Source organism: Pan troglodytes, chromosome 17 (genome assembly GCF_028858775.2).
Source record: "Pan troglodytes isolate AG18354 chromosome 17, NHGRI_mPanTro3-v2.0_pri, whole genome shotgun sequence".
NCBI classification, from domain to species: Eukaryota; Metazoa; Chordata; class Mammalia; order Primates; family Hominidae; genus Pan; species Pan troglodytes.
The window spans coordinates 52,849,611-52,867,123 of record NC_072415.2 but is presented as its reverse complement, the minus strand read 5'-3'; the positions used below and the strand labels follow the sequence as shown (position 1 = coordinate 52,867,123).

The window sequence follows — 17,513 nt, the reverse complement described above, 5'->3', positions numbered from 1 at the left end:
CAGTGAGAAATGAATAGGAGAATATAGTTGGCCTCTTGAATCTGAATTTCTCCATACATCCTTCCACAGAGCCAAAGTACCAACAAAAAGTACAATTAAACCACATGTGATCTATGCCATGAATGTCAAATTACCTCTAAGTAGAAAAATAAAGCAGAGGTCAGGTGTGGTGGCTCACGCCTGTAATCCCAGCATTTTGGGAGGCCAAGGAGGGTGGATCACCTGAGGTCAGGAGTTCGAGACCAGCCTGACCAACATGGAGAAACCCTGTCTCTATTAAAAATACAAAATTAGTCGGGCATGGTGTCACATGCCTGTAATCCCAGCTACTTGGGAGGCTGAGGCAGGATAATTTCTTGAACCCAGGAGGCGGGGGCTGCAGTGAGCTGAGATCGCACCATTGCACTCCAGCCTGGTCAACAGGAGCAAAACTCAGTCTCAAAAAAAAAAAAAAAAAAAAAAGGAAAAAGAAAAGTCAACAGAAATTCTGGTGCCATTACAAGGTTGTGGTTGTGCAGGATGGAGAGAGGGAAGACTTAAAAGACTGAGAAAAAGAGGAGAGGAAAGTCAAGTACTTAAATGAAATATTGGTAAAATCATCCTTTGAAAGAAAGCCATACAACGCTAATTGCCAAAATACTGAAAATTAGTCTGAAAGTTTATGTTTCACAGCAGTGATAATGTCCTTGACAGTAAACAGAACCAGAACTGACAATCTGCTTCTCAGGGAGATGGAAATAAGTAGAAAAGTAGTATTCATCTTCAAGATGTGGCAGTGAAGGAAAAGGTAGGAAGGTAATGAAGAAAACTAAAGATTCTGTTGAAAACAAAGAGAAACAAGATATGACAATCACTTCTATGATCCCCACCACCTGTCAATGTTACCTAATTTGAAATAAAAAAAAAATCCTGCACTTTACTAACCTGAGAGAAGACAACACCCTTGATGTAATAACTGAATATGTAATGCATAGAAACAGAGAAAAAAAGGTGACACAAACATGGTACAAAACTACCCTAAGAAGAAAAAAGAAAAGGGAATCAACTGTTTTAAGCTAATAAATATTCTCCCCCAAAATTTAACAAAGCATTGACATGTACTACAAGAAGCTTAACTGAATTAAACATCCTCAAATAATCGTGTGTAGATGAATTTAAAGACAGAATCAGAAATTCAAAAACTGAGAAACAGAAATAACTTAAAGAAGATATATACTGAGAAAAAAGAAATTGTAGGAAAAGACAAAATCATCTGAGAAATAAGGGACAAATCACAAGGTACCCTTGGGAGAATAGTTTGGAATGAAAACTGAGACATTTGGAGAGCAGGGAAACAATCAAGAGAATTAACATGTGATTAATAATAATTTTTACAAGGTCTAAAAAGTCAGAGAAAATGTGGTAGAAATGAAAACCAGGCAAAAAATATTCAACAGCATAAAAAGTCAAATCCTTGAAGAATAAAAACAACAATATGTAAAAAAAAAAACCAAAAACAAACAAACAAAAAAAAACCACAATTCAATAAAAAGTTCTAGAAATTAAAGAAAATATGTGTTTACTTATTGAAACGACCCACTTGTACCTGAAAAAAAAAAAAATCTGAAACTGTTTTTTTTTTTTTTTTTTTTTTTTTTTTTGAGACGGAGTCTCACTCTGTCGCCCAGGCTGGAGTGCAGTGGCGCAATCTCTTCTCACTGCAAGCTCTGCCTCTCGGGTTCACACTATTCTCCTGCCTCAGCCTCCCCAGTAGCTAGGATTACAGGCACCCACCACCATGCCTGGCCCATTGTTTTGTATTTTTAGTAAAGACGGGGTTTCACCGTGTTAGCCAGGATGGTCTCGATCTCCTGACCTCGTGATCCGCCCGCCTTGGCCTCTCAAAGTACTGGAATTACAGGCGTGAGCCACGGCGTCCGGCCTGAAACTATTAATTTCAAGACATAACTTAGTAAAACTAGCGGACTATAAAGAAAAAAGAATCCTTAGTATCTCCAGAAAAACAGACCAAACAGTTAACATGGTTCAGAAAAGTGCAGGACAAGTATTTTATATCCAGCCAAGTTGTCTTGTAAGTATCAAGGCTATAGAAAAATAGCTCTAAGTAGGCAAGAACACTGGAAATACTGTACCCATGAATTCTATCATATATATATATATATATATATATATATATATATATATATTCCTCCATCCAATCAAGAGAAGATTGGTAAAGCTTTGAAAAAAAATAGCTAATTGATGAAGATTTATTATATTCAATTTTAAACCTTAGACTAAAACAAGAATAAGAACATGAGTACAAGAATGTGAATGGACTTAACTTGCCTATTAAAATAAAACAAATTTTAAATTGGTACAAAAAATCCAGCACTGTAATATACCAAGAACCTCCTGAAACACAGTGATTTACGATTGTAAATTCAAAGAAAAATTAGGAATAAACCCCCAAAATAGAAACAAAGTTAATGCAGTGATTATAACTTTGATCAGACCAAAACGATAAAAATAATTAAATGAGATAAGGGAAACTTTTAAATAATAAAAGCCACAATTCACAATTGCATTGTTCATTGATACTCTAACATTCTGATCAAAATATTGATTTATGACTTATGCTGGTATTTTCTAGGACAACTGTTCTTACTTGGGACATGTTGATCGTTACCTATTTCTCAATATTGTGTTCTTGTGTGTATATAAATGAATGTTTTGGGAGTAAAAGTTAGACCATTGTTATTAGATTTTTAGAACCAATGTATTAAGATATTATAAAGTCAGTACAATTAAAATATCTGAAAAAAGGATAGAATTATGTTGTTTGAGTTTCTTATGAAGTTGCTCTTTAGCAAGGAATAATAGAATGCCAATTTTTTGAGGATATAAAACTGTGTAACATAAAATGAAATAAAATTTAATCTCCAGTCTGACTGATAGCAGATTCTCTCCAGTGTGATAACAGGTTGAGCTTGATAGGTACTTAGGAGAGATTTTTCAAAAATTGTTTTTTATAAATTATCTCCCCCAAATGGAAATGCCTGTTAGATGTCCTATAGGGGATCCACTTTGTAAAACACAAAAGAAACTTATACAAATCAATCTTTCTAAAATTATCTTTTGAATTCTAAAACAAAGCTCAGCTGGCTCCTTTTGCTTTGATTCTGTCTCAGCGGTGGGTCAGAAGATTCCACACTTAAAGGGCTTTTTTCAATTATACAACAAGCAGCAGGTTTCCATTAAAGCACAAACTCCATCATCTAAATATATACTTTTTGTTTTGTTTTTGCGGGGCAGGCTGGCGGGGGGAGGTAGCGGGGGATGGAGTCTGGCTGTGTCACCCAGGCTAGAGTGCAGGGGCACAATTTCGGCTCACTGCAACCTCCACCTCCCAGGTTCAAGTGATTCTCCTGCCTCAGCCTCCTGAGTAGCTGGGATAACAAGCATGCGCCACCACGCCCGGCTGATTTCCGTATTTTTAGTAGAGACGGGATTTCGCCGTGTTGGCCAGGCTGTTCTAGGACTCCTGACCTCAGGTGATCCACCCGCCTTGGCCTCCCAAAGTGCTAGGATTACAGGCGTGAGCCACTGCTCCCGGCCTAGGTGTTCTTATAAATAACTGTAACAGGTAAGTCCCTGACTGATTCATTTATTTCTGATGTTGGCTGTATGTTTCTCAAGTCTAATATCCAAATATTTCTATTATTTATTAAAATGCTTTCATATCTTCTTTCTTAAATTTGTTCAAAATTTCTTCAGGCTCCACAATTCCTTCCCAATTGCATAGCAATTAACTTAGCCCATAACAGTTCTTTCTATTGCTTCTTGATAGCTTCCATGACTATCGTGTACTGCTACCTGATAGAGGAAGGTTTAAATGTGTGAATAGAATGGTGTGACATTTGAGTAGCGATATCAATCATTCTTAACATTGTTAAAGAAAATCAGAGCCAGAGACTAGTTAAATTGGTAAGAACAGATTTTATTCAGGAGCTATGGCAAAGGATAAAGAACTACATATAGAACTGGTCTTAGTTCCAAATACAGCAGGCACTAAGGCGGGTGTATAGCCGAGAAGCAGGATTGGGGTCAGTGGATGGAAAAATTACTAAGAAATATCCAGAAGAGGTGATTCTGGTTAAACAAATTTAATGAGATTCTTGCTGAAGGCAGGGAAATCAAATATTCCTTGAGGAGTGGTGGGGATGAAGAATTTGATCAGGTATTGAGAATGATCAGATATCAAGGGTAAGGGATGCTCTCTAAACTGATTTAGCAGTATTCTTGCTAAATCTGGGTTATGAAAAGATGAATATGGAAGTACAAAAGTTTACGTGTAGGTGAGAAGAGGGTTCAGAGGAGCCTGACTGAAGTTCAGGAACTAACTTCAGTCAGGAACTAAGAGAGGGAGGCAACTGTCATTTTAAAACTCAGGAAAAGCATTTTCCAAATGCTTCTTCATATCCACTTAATAAACATGTTGCTTTCAGTTTGTTTACCTGAAGTATTCTAACTCCTCAGGCTATCTGTAAGGAACGTTGATTTGCATTTCAAAAATTTGCCCAAAGCTGTCAAATTGAGTAATACTTACATGTAGAGACTTCCTCAGTCACTGCAAATAAAGGAAGTAAACAATTGTTAAAGCATAAAACAGAAATTCTCTTCCACTGGGTCAGTTTCCATTTCTTTGCTTTTCTCAGCAGGGTCAGACTAGCGCATTCCACATGTTTGTTGAATGTAACTAAGTCTTCTCTGCTCTGAATATTTGCTAAAGTGTGTACACACTTAAAAACAACCAGAGCTGGACACTAGTTAAAGCAATAAAAATAAATTTAATCCAGGAACTATTTCCATAAGGGAAAAGAGTCCTCAGTATAGAACTGGGCTCAATTCCAAACACAGAAAGGGCATGCAGAAATGTATACGCAAGGCACAGAGCAGGAGGAAGGTGAGAGGGGAGGGGTTACACCTGTGAATGGAAAATTTCTAAGAGGAGACAGCAAGGGGAGGAAGATTCTTGCTAAACTGACTTAGCAGGATTCTTGTTGAAGGTAGGACAGAGGATCAGATATTAGGGGAGGAGTCTCTCTAAACTGACTTAGCAGGATTTGACAAGTGGGATATATAGACCCAGCCAGAATGCAAGGACAGGGTCCATGTTTGAGGCCTAGTAGAGAAGAAGGCTTAGGATCTTACCTAAAATTTGCTCAAGGAGAGAGTCTGTTAACAAACACACATGCAGAAGTGAGGAAAAAAGAAAGAGAAGAGCTATTATACACTATTTTTATCTAAGTTTGTTGTTTTGCTTCAGAGTTCCTTTTGCTTCCTAATAATGGAAATTCACATGAGGAAATACTTTACAATAGAAATATTACAAATGTTTTACAAAATCATAGGTTTGGAAATAATGTGGAGGGTACAGAATTACAGAAAAAAAGTAATGAAGAAAAGGTGGTCGATAACATAAATTAGGCAAAATAAAAGTAACTGAAATAATTTTAATTTTGAACAGTTAAAGACAAAAATAATGTAATTACATATCTTTATAGTTCGTAAGAACTTCAGAGGGTATCTATTCACTTTAAAGATGAAAAACTTAGAGTCCCAGAGAATGTACAGATTCTTTGGTGAAAGGGACTTGCACATCATTACCAACTGTTCAACCAGAGAAGGTCAAGAGGGATTCTGTAACTGGTTTACATTTTCATTACGTCAAGAGCTTCTTTATTTTTACTCTAATACCATTTTTATTGAAATACACTTAAAATTTGAACATATTTATTTCAGAGAAGTATCTGGCATTATCTGACACATTTTTCCCTCTAGAACTTCGTCTTATTGTTTTCATTTTGTGTGAAATTAAATTAGTCACTCACATAACTAACTTATTCACCATAACCTTTTAAAAGATTGGTGGACTATGTTGGTAAATAACTTATTGATGAATTAGTGAATTTTTATTAAACAAAATGTTTTTTTTTCTTTCAGCAATGACAATGCAGTTTATTAGTCATCAGTTCCCTGATTATCATGACCCTACTATAGGTAAGTGGAAGCTTCCTTTCTCTGTAAGCTCAAATAAAGACACTGTGACTAAGTGGCTTGAAAATAATAGCAATGTTGATGGAAAATAAATATAATTTACTCTATGACCCAGAACACATACACACAAATCTATCATATGTAACATACCACAACAGAAGCTTCAAGAGACAGTATTTGTCCTTACTTCTTGCCGGGTACTCTGGTATTATCTATTCTATTTCTTTCTGGTAAATGGTGGTTGGAATCCATTAAGTGATTTCAGTATCTAATAATGGATATCTATCTGCATTTGAGAAGTTTCTCTGGATAATAAAATTGTACTCTGGATAATAAAATTGATGTGATTATATATGTATTTGCTCACTTCTGTCAGTCTCTGAATTTTCTACTGCAGAGTTATTTAGCCATGTTAATGGTGCATTTGGAACGTTAGATATAGACATAATATTACCCATCATTCTCATCTTGAAGGTTAGGAAACTGACATTTAAGGTGTTAAAATATTGCTAGAGCCAAAACACCACCCATGTTTTATTCCTCCTACACAGTTTTCTTTCTGTCATAATATACTGCAGAAGTTTTGCATTGGGGAACAAGTTTTCTCCCTCATTCAAAGCACAAAAGATGTCTTTAAAATTGCTTTACTCATTCAAAAAACTACTTTAAAGAATTGGCTGGAAATTTTCAAGCAGAGTCCACCGTAGTACTCTTTGTCAGAAACACACTGGTATTAAAAACACATCAAGCATTATTTCCCAGAGAGGGAGGCATATAGCCTCATGGCTGACTGGTTGCCTGGATGGTGAGCTCCTTTAACCACTCCCCATTACTTACCCTATTTGTTCCCTCAGTCTGAATATATCTTATCCTCACCCCACCCATGGGTAAGATCATCTAGTTTCTATTATGCTTATCAAGAAATTTTAATTCAAGATCCTACTTGATATATTAAATGGTATGCTGTAGATTATACTCCTGTATTCTTTCCCAAAAGGCCCCAGAATATTTGCTTGCATACCATTGCTGACATATATAAAACATACTTATTTTTAAATGTCTGATTATTTATTAAGACCACCTCATCAGTTGAAGTAAATCGATTAGATTTAAGTACATGCAATTAGTATGTGGTAACTGGAAAGGACTTCCTCAACAAGTTGAGGTTTGTTTCTAAAGAGAAAGAAACTACTTTGTAAAGTTTTAGAAGTGGTTAGCTGCAACTGTTGCTTGGTAATTCTCTAAGTCCATTTTCTAAATATCTTAATTCCAGAATGCCAATAGCTTTGTACCACACACTGTAAGTTACACAAAAGGGACAATCTTTGGAAAAATCTCTGAATCTTTTATCTTGTTGGAAAATTCAATAATATATAATTTATGATATCAGAAATTCACTCAGTTGTTTATTATTTTCTGTTATTCTTAAGCTTTGTATGTATTGGTGTCTCAAAAACCAGCCTCTTGTTCATCAACCTCTCACGTCTAACAGCTTGAACAGGGCAGTAGATGTGAATAAATCATAAATGACTCCTTCAAACAGAAGAAATGAGAAGTATATGATGATGTCTCCTTTGGTTATCCATGAGACACATCTATCACTTGAGATTAAGATACCTGGACATTCAGTACTAACAGATAGCTACAATCATACCTTTATCTGGCTATAAATAAAACAGCTTTAGAAGAAGAAGTTTGAAAATGGAAACATAGAGTACTTTATTACTTTTGATCTGATTTTCCTATCATTTCATTTTGTGGCCTTTCTAATGGGAATATTGGTTAGCAATTTTCCATTGGTATCCTGCTTGCAGAAGGTAAAAGTCTGAAATAATTTACCTTCCACCTGCTTCTGCTACATAACTGTAACTCAGTGTGGCTGACTTAATGACCTCTTAAGAGGAAATTCATATTAGTACAGTTTGAAAATCATTCAAATTATAAAAGAATAACACCTATCAAGGATACTGTTTTCACAATTGAGATAGGAAATAAATATTTTTCAATCCTTCTCTAGATCTGTTTGTTACCCTACTGACTGAGGCTTTTAAATAGCCTTTTGTCTAAAATAATTGACAGATATATATGGCTTTATTTTCTCCCTTATATTCAGCTTAGAGTTATTCTTCTTTCAAATATACCCCAGTTCTGAAAACGTAAGATCCCTTTATCACTGAAAAGAGTTAGATATATTATTTGATACCAGTGTTCATCCCAAGGAGTAATTGTTCCCCTTATTTATTGGCAACAATTTCAACATTAGTAACCAATGAATTTATAATAATAGAAAGGAAAAGCAGATTGGTTAATATTAGGTTACTTCACATTACTGTTTTTGTAAGGGTTAAAGCAGAGGAGACTTCTTTATTACACTGACTCAGGTAGAATGGAATCTCTTGCTTTCAGAAAGTATTGGTCTGTTCACGGGTCTATTTGCTTGCTTAAAATTTCAGTTGGTTTTGCGGCATCTAGTGTGAGTGACTTCATTTTGGTTTGGTCTCATCTATTAGGCCCAGGGCAGGAGCTCAGTCCAAAACAATTGCCTGCCATAATTTTGTTTCATAGTTTAGAGCAGATAATCTCTGCACTTATTTTTGAAAGATGCATAGGAATTAGGCTGGTGAAGAGGAGGGATTGCTAAAACAAAAAGTATAGGCACCGAGACAAGACAGCACAACAAGTGACAAAGCTGGGGCATTTTGGGAACCAGAAGCCCAAGGGTGAAGCAAATGGTATAATATGTAGGAAGGCAAGCGAGAGCTAAATACATTACCAGGCACCAGATCTTTGAAGATCTTGCAGGCCTGGCTAAGGGTTTAGATACCTACAGTCTTATACTCTTCTGTGAGAGAAAGATGAATATTACTGACAGCCTGCTTAACTTTTCCATTTGTTAGTTCCAAGGCAGAAAAACTAAACATGCATCAACTTTAATAACTGATTTTCCGTAGTAGATGTTTACTTTTTCCAGGATTCCTTCTCGTGGTAAAGCACCCGATCCACCAGCATCTCATACCAGAAACCCATGAATAATTCATGATACCTATTTAAACTTCTACATTAAACCACTCACAAAATCCTGTTGTTTCTACCTTTATAACAGGTTTTAAAACTGTCCCCATCTCTCTATAAACTTTTCTGTCATCTTTTTCTAAGCCACACCCATCTCCAATTTGGACTTGTTTTAAAATTGGTTTCTACACAGAACCAAAAAAAATCTTGAAAACTATAAATTTGGACTACTGTAATCTCTGTTTGATGGTCCCTAGTGTTGTATTATTTTTAGCATAAAAAATTCTAAGAACAAAATGAAGACTCTCATGGTCTTGCTATTATTTATGTCTTCAGCTTCCACACTTGCCACTTCTTTCTTGGGCATTAACCACATCCACCTTATTTTAGATCCACAAACTAGTCAAGCCCTTTTCTGTCTTATGGCATTTTCATCCATATTTTACCCAGAATGCTCTTCATTTTTTCACCTACATCTTTGCTTCATTCACTCATAGTTTTCTCTTAAACTTAAATTTAAATATTGCTTCCTCAAGAGCGCCTCTTTTGACTTCCCAAAAATAAGCCTTTCTTTTATGCATTCTTTTAGAATGTTGAATATTTTTAATATCACTAATGTCTATGAAGTTAAATAATTGTTTAGATAATTATCTGTCAAATTAAAGTGTCATAAAGGTTAAAAATGCCCAATATGTTATTACTAGTGTATCCCAGACCTAAATAGAATGTTGAACATATGGCAGATGATATAAAATATTCATTAAATGGAAAATTAGTAAGCAAATACATTTCTAGGAAAGCATTAATCATTTTTAAATATTGCTATAGTAACTTTAGAGTCCTGGTGAGCAACTAAACTAATAACTAATCAAAGGTGTTCTAGTGGTCTTTTATAAAAATTCTCTATGTTTGTTAACTACTATTTCTTGACCTAAAATGATTAGCAAAAGAAAATTTTCGTGAAAAATTAAAAACATTGTGCTAATGCCAATCATTTTTATTTTTTCTTATCTTACTCCTCTGCTCTCCTAATCCTTCCTCTTTATTCAATATTAGTTCCTTAACAAATGTTTATGTTTCAGGCATTGTTCAAAGCAAAGGAGTCAAAGGTGCACAATGATAGGAAAGAATTCCTTTTTCATTGAGTTTCTTTGCCTACTTTTATTTCATTATCTCTGAGAGCTGATCATATCTCCTTGTCTAGAGTCCAATTTTTCTTTTTTTTTGTCTCATTGCATTAAGATGACTTGAGGTCATTACATTAATACAGAACACAATTTAGTTACAAAAACTGGCTTTAAGGACCTATCCATTGTTTCTTAGGGTTGCTTTCCCTTTGGAAAGAAAACAGCTTTAACAACTGAGCAATCAGTTATTATTTTATTATCTCATTTGCCCATGCATTTATTTGGTTCTCACAGTGCCCAGAAATTCATAAGACCAACAAGTTTCCAACTATACTTACCTATCCTATTTTCAAGGAACATTTCCTCTTGTAATTGACTCAACTGAGAATGCTTTTCCTCTTTTAGCATTTTAGACTTCCAATTTCACTTACAAACCATGAAAACTGCATAATACTCTCATCTGAAAGATTTATATTCTTCCTAAGCAATCGATAAGGACTGTAACAAGTTCTACAAAAAAAGAATAAAATGTTATATATAGAGTTAAGTCTTCCTGAATGACTTGGGAAGCTTAAAAAACAAGGACTTTATATAAGCAGCAAAGTACATCAACAATATAGACAGGTCATCTGCAGATAGCCTCGTGCTCAATGGCTGTTAGACCAGCATGGAACAAATGTACTACATTAAGTATACATTTCTCAATATCTCTTGTATTGAGAATCCTTCTTAAGCTAGGAATTTAGAAAAATACTACGTTTGAATTACACTAAAATGGCCTGTTCTGTGTCTAAAATGTACACTAATAGAGTCACTCCTTTGTGTCACTAGAAAATTCCTGTTGAAATATAAATGCTCAGGGGAGAGTTAATGCCCAGAGCCATTAGGAGTCATTTATATATTTGCATAGATTAATGTATCCAATTATTCTAGAGAGCAAACCACAGAGCCATGGTCTACAGGGAAACACTGAACAGATACTTACTGAAGGGGTCTGGAGAAGGGAGGATATTACTACTAGTCAGAATAAGTGCTCCAGTATAACTCTTGAAGGAAATCAAGGCCTGTAAACTAAACTTGGAGAATTATATTTATTAATGACTCTGGAATGTTTGAATGTGGTACAATAGAAAGATAATTCGTATGAAACTAATTAAATTCGATATTGAATTCTGCCTTCATCCTGGCTCCTTATTTTCTTTCCAAACGGATCCTGTAACAACTTCTTGCTTGCTATGCACCAACCACACTGGACTCCCATTAGTTCTTTAAATATGCCAAGCAACCTCTTCTCTGCCTTTGGATTTTGTCAAGATACTCTCCTGTACCTTAAACACCTACCTTCTGCTCTTTACAGAACAAGTTCTTACTCATTCTTCAGGTCTCAGTTTGCATACATCTCCTCAGAGAGACCTCTGATCACCTTATCTAAGTTAACTGCTTACCACATAAACACACACATAGGCATACATACAGACACATACACACATATGAATGCAAAACATACAGGTGCATTTCCTATATCAGCACACAGCTTGTTTCCTTAATCATATTTATTCAATTCTGAATTAAAAGTTGTATTAATTTTTTGTTCATCTTCCCATATAAAAATGATGTCAGAAAACATGCCTGCTTTGTTCTGAATTTCATACAGGACCTCACACAGTGCATGTTTATTAGGAATGATCAAAACATTTGTGGAATACAAGAATGCATGAGCAACTTCAGTGACATTTTTTTCCCCTGTTATCTAAGTTAGATTTCTATGGTCACATAATTTCAGACCTCTTGGCTCTCTCATTCGATGTGGTAAGCTAAGCACCACCCAAATTAAACCTAAACCTTTTATGAAATTGCACTGGAGCAGCTGAGTATAACCATGAAGCCTGGTCTCACTTTAAATGTATTATGCTTGATCTTAAATAGGCTTTTAATGGTGCTCTGGATACACATCCAGGTCGTAGACTACTCAATTTCTCACTGCTCTAAAATCACCAACTTCTCCTCCTATCTTCACATCTTCACTGATGACCTTGCTTTCTACTTTACTTAGACAATGGAAACATCTAGAAGATAAATTTTAAAGACTCCCACCCAGAAGACACTTCTAAAGCTACCCACCACTCTGAGTCCATACTTAGCCTTGCCACTTATTAACTTAGGTGAACTGCCAATGCTCCTACATAAGCCAGTACGACCATTTCCATTCAGTAGATTCCATCCCCATGTCCAAATCAAAAATCTTGCTCAAAACAATATTTTCTTTTTGTGAATCACTTCTTATCATCATAAAAATGGTGTTTTTGCACTCTAAATATTAAGAAACATTAAAAATTCGTTTTTGACCCCACTTCTTCTACTAGTGCTTTTCGCATTTCTCCACTGCTTTGCTATAAAGCTGCTCAGAGTTGAATGTACCACCAGACTCTGATTCCCTTTCTAATACTTTCTTCAATCAACTCTAGCCATGTTTTCATCTCATCACTCTACTGAAATTGCTTTTATTAGGGATACCTTGACTCTTTAGTGGCTAGTCCAAGGATAATATTAATTCTTTCCATTTTAACTTACCAGCAGCATTTGATATGTTCTACCACTCTTGGATTTCATCCACCTTTTTCACTTGGCATACAACATATCATACTCGCTTGATTTCCCTCTAACTTCTGTAACAGCTTTTCTGACACTGTCTGGTTCTTCCTGTTTACCTAAGACTCAGCATTTGGTCTTCTTGCATTTGGTCTTCTTATTGTCTCTCTCCACATTCCCTTCATTGGTGATTGTCTTCAGTGTCATGGCCTCGTGTATCATGTATATGTTACAACTCCAAAATTTATTTCTCCATCTTATATTTCTCTCTTGAATTTCATACTTATATCTCTAGCTTCCAACACAACTTCTCCATTTAGATGTCTAATAGACATTCCTAAATTCCCCTGTTCAAAGCTGACTTCTGGTTCTTTCTACAAAAAAAAAAAAAAAGAAAGAAAGAAAAACTTTTTCATCTACAGCCTTTCCTTCTTTCTCTCTTTCCTTCTTTCTCTCTTTCTTTATCTCTCTCTCTCTCTCTTTCTTTCTTTCTTTCTTTTTTTTTTTTGACAGAGTCTTACTCTGTTGCCAGGCTGGAGTGCAATGGTGTGATCTCAACTCACTGTACCCTCTGCCTGCCGGGTTCAAGTGATTCTCCTACTTCAGCCTCCCAAGTAGCTGAGACTACAGGCACGCACCACCACACCCAGCTAATTTTTGTATTTTTAGTGGAGATGGGGTTTCACCATGTTGGCCAGGACGGTCTCAATCTCTTGATCTCGTGATCCACCAGCGTTGGCTTCCCAAAGTGCTGGGATTATAGGCATGAGCCACCGTGCCCGGCCAACCTTTCTTATCTCTATGGTAATCTCATCATTCTGGGTTCTCATACCTAAAACCTTTGACTCTTTCTTGAGTTTTTTCTTTTGCCACACAATATACTCTCAGGAGGTCTTGTTGACTCTACTTCCAAATATGTACAACATTCATCTATTCTCACTACCTCTACTGCTACCATCTTGATCTGAGCCAGAAGAATCCCCAGCCTACATTATTATTTTAGATCCTTGTTTCTACTCTTGCCTCACTTTGCAGCTTATTTTCACTGTAACAGAGTTATTTATTTGCCTTTATTTATTTATAGATTGAGAGGTAATAATGCAGTTTTGTTTCATGGATATATTGTATAGTGGTGAAGTCTGGTCTTTTAGTGTAGCCATCACCTGAATATTGTACCTTGTCTCCCTTAATTAATTTTTAATCCCTCACACCCCCCGACCATCCCACCTTTTGGAGTCTTCAATAACTATTATCACACTCTTTATGTTCATGTGTACACAATATTTAGCTCTCACAAGTGAAAGCATATGGTATTTGAATTTCTATTTGAGTTATTTCACATAAGCTAATTGCCTCTAGTTTCATCCATGTTGCTGCAGAAGACATGATTTCTTTTTTTATGATTTAGTAGTATTTCATGGCATATATATATGTGTGTGTGACATATATATCTATGTATGTGACATATAGATATGTCAAATATATGTTATATTTTCTTTATACAGTCTTTCTTTTATGGACACTTAGTTTGATTCCATGTCATTGCTATTGTGAATAGTGCTGCAATAAACATACAGGTGTAGGTACCTTTTTGCTATGATGATTTATTTTCCTTGGAGTAGATACTCAGTAGCAGGATTGCTAAACCAAATGGTAGTTCTATTTTTAGTTATCTGATAAATCTCTATATCATTTTCCACAGAGTTTGTACTAATTTACATTCTTACCATTCTTACCAAGAGTATATAAGCATTCCCTTTGCTCTGCAGTCCTCACCAAGATCTGCTATTTGCCTATTTGCTGCCTGTTTTTGTTTGTTTGTTTGTTTGTTTGTTTGTTTGTTTGTTTTTGAGATAGAATCTCACTCTGTCACTCAGGCTGAAAGTGCAGTGACATGATTTCGGCTCGCTGCAACCTCGGCCTCCTGGGTTCAAGAAATTCTCCTGCCTCAGCCTCATGAGTAGCTGTGATTACAGGCACGTGCCACCATGCCCTACTAATTTTTGTATTTTTAGTGGAGATGAGGTTTCGCCATGTTGGCCAGACTAGTTTTGAACTCCCGACCTCAAGTGATCTGTCTGCCTTGGCCTCCCAAAGTTCTGAGATTACAGGCATGAGCCACTGCGCCCGGCCTGTTGGCTTGTTAATAATAGCCATTCTAACTGGTGTAACATGATTTCTCATTGGTCTAATTTGCATTTCTCTGATGAGCGATACTGACCATTTATTCATATATTTGTTGGCTGTTTGTGTGTCTTCTTTTGAAAAAAAAAGTCTTTTTATGTTCTTTGCCCACTTTATAATGAGCTATTTTGTTGTTGTTGTTGTTGTTGTTGTTGTTGTTGAGTTGTTTGAGTTCCATGAAGATTCTGGATATTAGCCCTTTGTTGGAAGCATAGTTTGCAAATATTTTCTCCTGTCCTGCAGGTTGTCTCTTCACTCTGTTGATTACTTATTTTGCTGTGCTCAAGGTTTTTAGTTTAATTAAGCTCTATCTGTCTATTTTTGTTTTTGTTGCGTTTGTTTTTGAGGTCTCAGTCATGAATTACTTGCCAAGGCTAATGTCCAAAAGAGTTTTTCTCAGTTTTTATTCTAGTTTTTTTTAAAATATATATTTTAGGTCTTACATTTAAGTCTCTAATCCATCTTGAGTTAATATTTGTATATGATAAAGATAGGGGTCCAGTTTCATTATTCTGCATATGACAATCCAGTTTTTTCAGCACCATTTATTGAATAAGGTGTCCTTTCTCCAGTGTATGTTTTCCTTGATTTTGTGGCAGATCAGTTGGCTGTAGGTGTGCGGCTTTATTTCTGGCCTTCTATTCTGTGTCATTGATCTATGTGTCTATTTTTATACCAGAAAGATCTTTTTAAAACATAAGCTTGATTATGTCACTCTGTTCAAAACCCTTCAGTAGCTCCTCATTTCACCCAGAGTAAAAGGTAACTGACAACGGCCTATAAAAGCATATGAATGACATACCTTGACCATCTGACTTTTATTTTTTAGCATTTTTCCTCATTTATTTGATGTCCTTACTATCCTCTTTGTTTCTGAAACATGCCAGATAATTTCTTACACTGACATCTGTGCACTTGATATTTCCTTTCCTGGAATACTTTTCTTAAAATACTCTAAGAGCTAACATCCTTACCTTTTTCAAGTCTCTTCTTCAGGATTCAAATGGCTTTTTTTCAAACATGCTTACACTGACCACCATCGAACCTCCAGAATACACTCACTCTCTTCTATTCTTTTTCTCAAAGCACATTTTACCTTCTTATTTAGTATATAGCTATATGTGTCTTCCTTAGCTAGAAAATAAATGCTGTTTTAGTCATTGGAGTCTCCCAAAAATGATCAGTGTGTGGTTTATAGCAGAGAATCAATAAATTGTTGAGTGAATAACTAAAGTACTTATTGTCCCTTCAACCTTGAAAAATTTAACATATGTTGCTGGTCTTTCCTCATCTATAAAAATGCAGTGATGACATCATTTTCCATGATTTTTATGTGAAATAATGTAGATATAATTGCTTTATACTCTGCTGAAGACAAAATGAATATTTTGATATCCTTAGCAGGAATTAATCGAACTATAAGATGAAAATGGTGAAATGGAAAGCTGTCAGGATAAGGACATCTAGACTTTGTGCTCTTCTTTGAAGTCTCAGAGAATCTATTCATAGAGAATGGAAAGGCAACCATAATGTCAATTTATTAACTTACAATGAGATATTACTGTCACTGCAACTGGAATTACTCAAAGCACTTATGATCATCATAATTTTTCCTGTGGCAAAACTACATAAAAGAGGAGAAATCATAATTGAAAATTCTGATCCAATCTACTATGTGAAGTTTCTATTGAAAAACTGGATATGAGTAGCATATGATCTCCATGACAGCTGTCTTACATGGGAATATATGACTTGCCTGTTTGGTATTGAATCAGTTCAAGGAAGTTAAGAGAACTGAAAGTTTTAATGACGTCATACTAAGAATGCGTAACACATGTTTCACGACTGCATTGGTCTTGCAATAAAGACTGCAACACTTTGTTCTGTACTCCAAAATAGACTATGATTTCACTCAGTCCCAGAAAAATCGAAAAAACACTCTTTTGTCAGCATTCATGATAAGCTCTTCTGAATAAACCACTTATTGTTTAAATATGCTAGTATAATCTTATCGCTGTTGAGTTCTACAGGCTAGGAGAATTGTCACTCCTTCTGGTTGCTTTACCTATCAATATTCTGACTCATGTTCATTCATTTTGTAATGATTAATAAATATCTAACATGTTCAGGACATTATTTCTGAGCTGGGCTATAGCAATGAAAAAAACAACTTTCCTGCCCTCATAGAGATTACATTTTAGTGGAAGAGACAGAAAATACAAGCTTACCAATAAATAAATGTCAGGAGGTTAATATGGAAACTTTAGAAATATTTTATTGATGCATAATATTTATGCATATTTAATGGGGTACATGTGATGTCTTGTTACATGTAGAGAATATGTTATGGTCAAATGACAGTATTTAGGGTATCCATCATCCTGCGTATTGACCATTTCTATGTGTTAGAAATATTCAAGTCCTATATTCTAGCTATTTTCAATTATACAATTCATTATTAACTGTAGTTACCCTACTCTGCTGCCACACATTACAACTTATTCCTTCAGTCTAACTGTATTTACCCTACTCTGCTTCCACACATTAGAACTTATTCCTTCA

The 17,513-nt window shown here is 35.4% G+C and overlaps 1 protein-coding gene across 2 annotated transcripts in view; it reads left to right on the top strand.

Annotated features, from left to right (window-relative positions):
- RIT2 (Ras like without CAAX 2) overlaps positions 1-17,513 on the top strand; it is a 374,546-nt gene that overhangs the window by 76,449 nt on the left and 280,584 nt on the right. For both annotated transcript variants that reach the window (XM_016933600.4, XM_016933601.4), the window contains exon 3: positions 5,986-6,042. In XM_016933600.4, coding sequence (XP_016789089.1) covers positions 5,986-6,042 — 57 coding nt within the window. The remainder of the gene's footprint in view (positions 1-5,985; positions 6,043-17,513) is intronic.